Genomic DNA, 8,648 nt, shown 5'->3' with positions numbered 1-8,648 from the left:
GGGGACATTTTGGATGAAGGATTTTTTTTTTTTGAAGTGGGAAGGGTGTGCTTTAAAATATACAGCTGAAAATCTAAAATAATCATCTTTATTTCATCCATTAGCCTGAAAAGTGGAATAAAATCAAACTAGTGGTAACACAAGAAGATGTAGAACTAGCGTACCAGGAAGCAATGATGAATATGGCACGACTGAACCGAACAGGTAAGAAGAGATGTGTGTGTTGTGGCGGTGGAGGGGAGGTTGTGGGTTTTTCCAATTCCGTACTTAATTTCATTTCACTGCCATGGAGAAATGTGACACAGCTGCTTTATCCCTTCCTCCTGCCCCATCTTTCTGCTGTTCAATGTTTGTGAAGCAAGCAAATTAAAATCAAATGCCCCTTTTAATTATACAGCAAAAACACAAATGCTGCTGGAGATGATTATGACTCATGTGAGTGCTGCGAGTAACATCCCAGTGAGTTAGAGGATGTTTTAAAGGGAAATATATTGGATTTTTTCCTTACCTTCTGTGCCTGGAGAACTCAAGAGGGCCGGACTGTGATAGGGTTAAAATTTGACATAGAGTAAAAAAGAAAAAGCTCTTTATTTTTGAATGGTTCAGTTTAAATTTTTATTTTTTAATTTTGTCATGTTATGTGCTTCCCAAAATGTGGAACATATAGTACATGTTTTCTTTTCTGGGATTGTTTTTTTTCCTGTTATTTTGGTGGGGTGTTTTTTTTCCTTCTAGTTTTGGTAGTGGGAAGGTTCTGCTTTTACCTTAGAAATTTTAATCCAGGATTTCCCTTCTTTGTTCAAAGTATCTTTGGAGGAGCAAAGAATTGAATTAGGTGTTTTCTTACTTCTGAGTTGAAGGAACAGGGATAGTTAAATATCTCTTCTCCCATTTGTTCAGTTTTCATTTAGTATTTGTTATGTCATCCTGCTGTTTCTTCATTCTTTCACAAAGTCTTCCAGGAAAAATAAATGACCAGGATAGTCTTATGGAAAAGAATTCCTGCTCATGTATTGGGAAGCACCAAAGAAGGCAAATCATTCTTGGTTTTGTTTTTCTCCACTCACTCTTGTCAGGCACCTTCAACAACGCTTAAATATTCTTAACTGGAGCCATTGTCCTGCCTGCAGGGGTGCCCTTCTCCCACCCAGGGCTCTGTAGTTGCAAATGCCCAAGAATTTCATGAATGCATAGGTGGGGAGGCTGGGGCCCTTCCCCCACAACCTGCAGGCTTTGTTCTTAAGCTTTTAAACTTAAGTTCTGGACACTTTTAAACCTTTTAAGTTCTGATGTGATAGTTTTACAGAATGGCAGGGAAAGGCGTGAGAAAACTGACCCAGGATGAGTCTGGTCCTCGCCCTTAATGAAGCAAAGCTGAGCTCAGAACATCTCTGGCCCTCTCTCGGAAATTTGAATCTGGAGCAAACCCCTGTTTCTTAGACTACTAGTATAAATTAGCAGCACGTGTCTAATAGAGCATGCTGATAAATATACCTTCGGTGCTGGATTTTCAGCATGATTTAATACCTTAAATACAAGTTGAATTTTTTAAGGGTTACGTGCAGTATTGGTGAATTCCAGTTCCTTCAAGCACTTTTTTTTAATTAATGTAAACAGTAACCCAACCTGATTCAAATTAAAGGTATGCAACTGCATTTAAACTCTGCAGAATATTGTTGAAGCATTGCTTTTCCTGATAATATTTTCTTTTTTCTTTTTTTTTTTTTTTTTCCTCCCCCCCCTCTCTCTCTTGTAGCTGCTGGACTCATGCACACTTTCAATGCACATGCAGCTACAGACATCACAGGATTTGGAATCCTGGGGCATGCACAAAACCTTGCCAAGCAGCAGCGAAATGAGGTGTCCTTTGTTATTCATAACCTTCCTGTCCTTGCTAAGATGGCTGCTGTCAGTAAGGCTTGTGGCAATATGTTTGGCCTCATGCACGGGACATGTCCTGAGACTTCAGGTAGGTGACAGTTGTGCCGCCTTCTTCCTTCCCTACCACCTCTGTGTTAGACTGTAATAACATTTCAAATGTACAAATCATCTGCTTTGCATTTAAAATCACAGTTGGTTTGGTGTGTAGCCAAGTTAATGAGTGTTAGCCACACAACTGTTCACAATTAACTTCTTCAGCCTAACATCCAAACCACTGTCCTATTCTGAATGCCTTCTACTTCCCTATGAAACACTATTATAGAAACCCTTGCTGTATCTAGAACATTTTGCAGTTAGAAGTTAGTGATGATTCTGAATTCTTTTGAAACCTATTTCTCTCTTAGCTGTTAACTCCAGAACAGTGAATAGCTGAAAATCACATGAAAAGCACAGCTGACATGGGTTTTGCAAAGGTAAAGCCACCTGCAGTAGGTTTGCCAGTCAAATGAGGGGTATTTTGTTTCTCACTATGAATATGTGTAGAGTTCGCTGCTGAATGGACCAGTCCTAGTGACTGAGGCCTTCTCTGCTCACAGCATACAGACATCCAAGAATATAGATTTTTCTCTCTTACATATACGAAATCTGCCTGTGACTAGCAGGAAAAAAAAAATTGATCTCTGACCCATTCATAATTTTGAGTTCTCTATTTAATAAAGCCGCTGCTTGCAGTGACAATGAGTACAACAGACGTGTACTGGGAATTGGGCTGTGGACACCAAGTTAATTTCGGACAAGCATTTAAACAGTCATCAGGTGATAAGAACTTTTGATGTTTGAAAGGTGCTTTATTATTAACTGTAGGCCACTTTGCTGACCAGCATCATCATTGTCTTCTGCTAGAAGTCTCTATACTTCATTTTCCCCTTGAATATTCTGTCCCGTTCCATCTTTTTTTTCTTCTTTAATCTGACTTTTCTTTCTCTTTGGGAAATGGAGAAGATGTAGCAACAAATCTGTCTTTTCTCTTATCTCATTTCTCCACCCTCTTCCTGCTCTCCAAAAGTATTATCCAAGTTCTCTGCAGTTCACAACAGAGGGGGCCCCTTGAAGCAAAACAGTCCGAAGATCTGGAAAGAAGCATCACAGTGAGAGCCATAAACTTTTCCCCTAGCGAATACACAGCTTAACCATGATCTGCTGAATTGTTCCTTAGCCATCTGTGTTTAAACAGACGCTCTGTCCTACGGAGACTGTATGGCTCAGATGGTGTGTAATAGGATATGGGACATGAACCCTTTCAGGAGTTCAAATCCAGCGTCAGTCAGCAGAGACCAGAAATATCTGGTGGCAGTTTGGCAAGCTGTGTCAATAAGGTTGGTAGGACTGGACAGATTCCTACTACCCAGGAGGCCACATAACCAGAGTGCTTGGTAGCATTTGTTACCAGTTGCAAAGGGGCCAAAAAATAGCATGGATGCAGAGCTGGAACTGCAGGCTGCTGTTTCAGGTGCGTGGCTGTGGCAGGGGTTTGTACAGCAGTCGGTGTTGGGAATGGTTTAGCTGCAAACCGAGTGCTTGAGTCTTCAGAGCTGCCCATCCTGCACCCTGGGGATATCCAGTCCTGCCTTCTCGCTGAAGGAATGTAAAACGGTGCGGATGTGCGCACTGCTGTGAGAGTACTTGGAAGCGGAAAACGGTCGACTTCAGAATCTCTTTTGGGACTGAGAGCAAGAAGTGTCTTTGAAACGCTGAGTGGCTTATGTTTCAACATAGATAGATGATGATGGAAAAACCAGCAAGACATATCTGGTTATTTGTGAACTTTGGGTGCCTCAAAACATGTATAGATTTCATCACAGCGTTGCATTTCTCGCATTAGAGGTGGCTATAGGGATTTGTTGCAGGGCAGTGTCTGCCAAATGTTAGAAAGATCCGTAGCCACGTGGATGCAATAGCTCTGGTCTGAAAGCTTTGTAACTGCAGTCCCACGGGCTTCAGGCTTACGCTGGATAGCCTGACACATTGCAGCAGCGTGTATTAGCTTGGGCATGGTGTGCTGGGACGGCTCCTTAGCATTCAGACCCACGATGTTTGTGCTCTTCATGTCCTGGGGTTGATTTACATGAAGGCAAGCATGTCTTGCTGCGCCTCTGTGTCCAGTTTTGCGCGTGCCTTTTGGGGGGCTGCTCAGGGCTGTTCATACAGTAATATAGATAATGCTCTTTCTCTGTTGTCTTAAACTTCAAGAAATGCTCTATAGCTTCTTCATTTGTGAACAGATGTTTTTCAGCGGAGTGGGCAGGCAATGAGAAATTCACTGGAAAACTATTTGAATGGATTTTAAGACTGTTGTGTTTTTTCCAGTGCACATTTGCTGGGCACCTGTTGACAAAAGTCAGCGTTGGAAACATCTATTATGTCATCTGTTCCATCTTCCAGGCACTCTTGCTTATGATGTATTTTCTTAAAATTGCACTCTTACATGATTTTGCACTGTCTTTTAGTAACTCTTTGGTAAAGGTTAAAGTAGCAATCAGCAGTTAGTTTCAAAAAAACTTAATCCTGTTTATTAGACTGGCTGTTTGCAGAAATAAGTTACTCAGATACTCATGCACGTGTGCGTTTTTGCCAGGCCTCTTCTACTAACTTTTGGAACTGTTGACTGGTGTTGCCCAATTTTTTTGGTGTTATAGAGGTATCTCATCAATGTGGTGTTTCTGCAATTTTGTGGGAATAGGCAGATGGGTAGAAAAGAAAGGCTGTATTAGTGCCTGACAAGAAGCATCTTGCCCATTTGTTGGTCGTTGTAGGAGAAAGCCAGTAGCAGGAGCAAGGATGCTCGTTTTCGATTTGTGACCTGTTTGTATCTCTGCTCTTAATTGCAAAGCTTTGTCTAGTCTGCTTCTGAAGTTTTCTGTGTCCACTTCCCTGCTTGCAATACAACTGTCAAAACCAGCAATGTTCAAAACCTCTTACCACAAAAAAACCCAAACCCTTACATTTTTAAAAAGGTAAGCCAGGACAGACACCAGGTATCTATATCCTTTTAACCCCCAAAAGAAGCATGTGGCGAGCTCTCAAACCACCACGGCCATTTGTTCGTTCACTCTGAGTTCATTTGCTTTGTCTCCAGTGGTGGCTGATGCAGACCTCAAACTTGGTACACCATGCAACGCCGCTTGCTTCAGTGCAGAGCAGCACTGCTGCTTCATTTTCCACAAGCATGTCTTGCAGCAACTTAAACTCCTGGTGGCTGTGACCTTGCACAGGTGAAGACTTCTTGTAGTTGTCCATGGGACAAAAACCAGAGCAGCTGAGAATGCCAGTAACATAGACTAGAATAGACTACCTAGTGGAAAACCTAAAGGATTTACCCAAGGGGTTAAAGAGACTGGTCAGTCTACCAGAGAAATAATTATAATCCCTGCAGACAGGAATCCTGCTACCGATCGAGCGTAGCCTATAGCCTTTATTAAGGGTTATTGATCAAACTGTGGCATGCAGTCAGCAGGTGGAAAGTGATTTTTGATTGAAAACTGGGATTCTGTACATTTTTCTGATCTTGCCAAAGAATGTTAACAGGGTTAGACATACAAGTGATACAAAATTGCAGAAAGAGAGCGTGTGGGGAAAAGGTAATTGAGTGAAGATTATTTGTGTGCTTTTTCTTATTTCCTCTTTCACCATGCTTCTACTCCTCCCTTCTGGCTAGTTAGCGCTACCTCTACGTGTTAGTTGGCACGCTCACTGCATTACCACTTGTAAACCTCTTCCCTGACTTGTGCCATGACATAAGCTTCTCTTCAATTTGATTTAGAGCCTTCCATGGGAATGGCACATAATTCCTTTGCAATTGATTTGTCTGCTACATCTGGAGTAGCTTAAACGCTGTCTTTCAAGTTTCTGGGTTTTTTGTTGGTTTTGATGGAAGTACCTGGATGTCATGTTCTGAAGTGTCTGGGAGAGGTAGGTGGTTTTCTGGACAGCACACTCATTTGCTTCGTATAGAACCTGAAAGAATAACACTTCCACATATCCTTGTAAATAATTCCTCATGTTCAGTAGCTGCTTCTTCCTCACAGCCTTAAATGAAAAGTGGTTTTAGTCACTGCCGAGAGGACTGTTCACTTGGAAAAGCAAACATAAAGGTGCCCAAGGTGCCAAGAAGATGTTCAAGGGCCACGGAGGAGGAGGAGGTGGCACCCAGCCCAGGGTGGCTGGCTCAGCAGGTGGCCCTTTGCCCCCAGGGCTGGCTCAGAGCTGGTGGCATGACTTGTGCTGCTGGCTGATGCCCTTCACCCAGATGAGAAGACTTTGGGTCAAATAATTCTCTCTATGAGTAAGCAAGCCTCAGGATGTGCCTGAATTTCTGTTTGCGTGAATATACTCTCCTGCCTGTGTTCCCCAAACATTTTGCTATGGGAGATGGTATTTTAACGTCCCTTACAAGAGGCTGCTGTGTATGGAATACTCTAGCAATAAAGGGTAGCGCCAAAATATTTAATGATTTGGTCGGAGCCGCCTGGAAATTTGTGCCACAAGCTGACAATGAAACTCTGGTAATTCACTTGCCAATCCACCTTCTTCAGTGCTTTGGGATTCTTATGATGGAAGTGTCCTTAGGTTTAATAACTGAATGGCAAGCTTGCTAACTAGTTATTGTGCTGCTTCTGAAAAGCATTCATTAGTAAATATTTTTCAGTTGTCTCTGAGAGAAAATCTTATGGGGAAGGCCAAAAAAAGGTTAGAAAATTCCCTAACAAAGGGGTCAAAAGGACTGTTACAGGGAGCGCTGGATCAAGCCTATGTTTAATTCTCTGCCTCTTGCATTCCCTGGTAATAGTCCCTACTTTGATGAATGGTTTCACTGCAGGCAATGGGATTACTAGCAGAATCAGATGCTACCGATGTATGGTTATAGGTATCTGAATATGACCTTTATCCAAAACGTTTCGGTGTAGAGGCGCTTTGCAGTCCTCTGTCGGAAGTTGACAATGCTGGTGTTGTTTCAGTATGACATGCGTTGGCATCAGTATGATGTCCTTTTGCCAACATCTTTTGTGTGTATTTGGCTTCATTTACATGCCCACTAGACACTGAATTCGGGCACAAACTTCTTCCTGTAAAGCAAGAGCTCAGACTTCCACCATGTCTCCTCTCAGAATTTGACAGAATCCACTGAAGTCACCAAGTGCTTGTCTAAATAGGGGTTTAGCAGATCAAGGTTGAAATGCTTTGCAATCAGATGTTTTGATGCTCTGCTTCTTTTCTTTGCCAGGAGGCCTCCTCATCTGTTTACCACGAGAACAGGCAGCACGTTTCTGTGCCGAGATCAAGTCTCCAAAATACGGCGAAGGTCACCAAGCATGGATTATCGGCATTGTAGAGAAGGGCAACCGCACGGCCAGAATTATAGACAAACCACGAATCATTGAAGTCGCACCACAGGTGGCCACTCAGAACGTGAACCCAACACCCGGTGCCACCTCTTAATATAGATGAAATAGCTTTTTGTTTTTAAATAGATCTATTCCTTTATCATCCTACAATTTAAAGAACTGTAAAAAGAAAAGAAAACTTGTTGTGTCTGCACATCTGGTGGCCTTAGGTCAGTTTATGAGTGGATACAATTAATAAAATAAAATCCATTGCCTTTTTTTCCTGTTACATTAACTGAAGATGCACCTAATCTTGAGGCAGCTTCTGAGTTGAGAATTATATTGTTATCCAATACTGTTGATTCATTTTGAATCTTTAGACACTTATCTCTTGCCGCATAGGCTCTTTTTAAAGGTGCTTTCACGTAGCACAGACATTACCGGTAGTAGTGTCGAATAGCAGTTTGTGTCCTTTCATTATATGTATATTTATCATAAGTCTAATTTTGATGCCTTCAGTGATATTCCAGAAAGGCAATAAATTGATAAACGACACAGTGGGTATACCCAGTAGTAAGAGGGTTGCATGATTACATTCAATCTTTGATTTTTTTTTTTAAATTTTTTTTTTTTTTTTTGTAAGGTTTAGTCTTACCAAGAGCATCTGTGACCCTGGATGTTGCTTGGTAGCGCACTCTGTTTAAACGAGCAAGTGCTGACTTTGCATGGAAAGCGCTTCAGAGTCGAAGGAGTCATTTTTAATTTCATTATTTGTAGACCTGACAATATTTACTGTATTATCAATGATTGTTTTCTTTATTGATAGTAAGGAAAAATAATTCATTTTTTTGCAATGTGATTGGATGTGCTATAGTGCAACAAAGGTTTTGCAGACCAAAAGGAGGTTACTGTATAATATTCATTTACAATTCACTATATAAATAACTACACAAATAATTTTTAAATATAATCAAACTAAAATAAACCTCTGTTCTGTGGATGGTAGTGTTTAATACATTTTATATTTTGTATAGTGATTACAAGCCTTTTTTGTTTCTTTAAAATCAGCAGCTGTTTAGTATAATTCTTAGTATTATTTTGTTCTTTGCTCAAATACATTTTTGTGCACGCTTTTGTGATCTGTGTTTAAAATCTACATTGCCAACATTGCAGCTTGAACTTAAGCTTGTTATGCAAAATAAATATTTAATTTTTTTTATTGCTCTTGTATAAGTGCATGAACTTTTTTGATTCCTAGCTGAATTACAAACTGGAAAGAGGAGAAATCCTCTTTTTTTTATTTTATTGCAAGTGTAATTATATTGATAGCTGTTATTACTCCTTTGATCAGTTCTGCAAGCTGTGATGTCCAGTGGTAATCTGGAA

General features: G+C 40.8%; 1 protein-coding gene across 5 annotated transcripts in view; it reads left to right on the top strand.

Moving 5' to 3' along the window:
- Nucleotides 1-8,420, top strand: part of SEPHS1 (selenophosphate synthetase 1) — a 24,596-nt gene extending 16,176 nt beyond the window's left edge. For 2 of the 5 annotated variants that reach the window (XM_009649461.2, XM_035889165.1), the window contains 3 exons: nt 105-204; nt 1,757-1,969; nt 7,163-8,418. In XM_009649461.2, coding sequence (XP_009647756.1) covers nt 105-204; nt 1,757-1,969; nt 7,163-7,377 — 528 coding nt within the window. In that variant the 3' untranslated portion in view covers nt 7,378-8,418. Of the gene's footprint in view, nt 1-104; nt 205-1,756; nt 1,970-2,947; nt 3,352-7,162 lie in introns of those variants that run through there. The other 3 variants (XM_035889168.1, XM_035889166.1, XM_035889167.1) reach the window with 3 other exon arrangements.
- The last annotated feature ends 228 nt before the right edge of the window (nt 8,421-8,648 follow it).

This window comes from Egretta garzetta, unplaced genomic scaffold (assembly GCF_000687185.1).
Source record: "Egretta garzetta isolate BGI_Z169 unplaced genomic scaffold, ASM68718v1 scaffold291, whole genome shotgun sequence".
NCBI lineage: Eukaryota > Metazoa > Chordata > Aves > Pelecaniformes > Ardeidae > Egretta > Egretta garzetta.
Note: the sequence above shows the minus strand (reverse complement) of the source record. Positions and strands in the feature narration are given on the sequence as shown.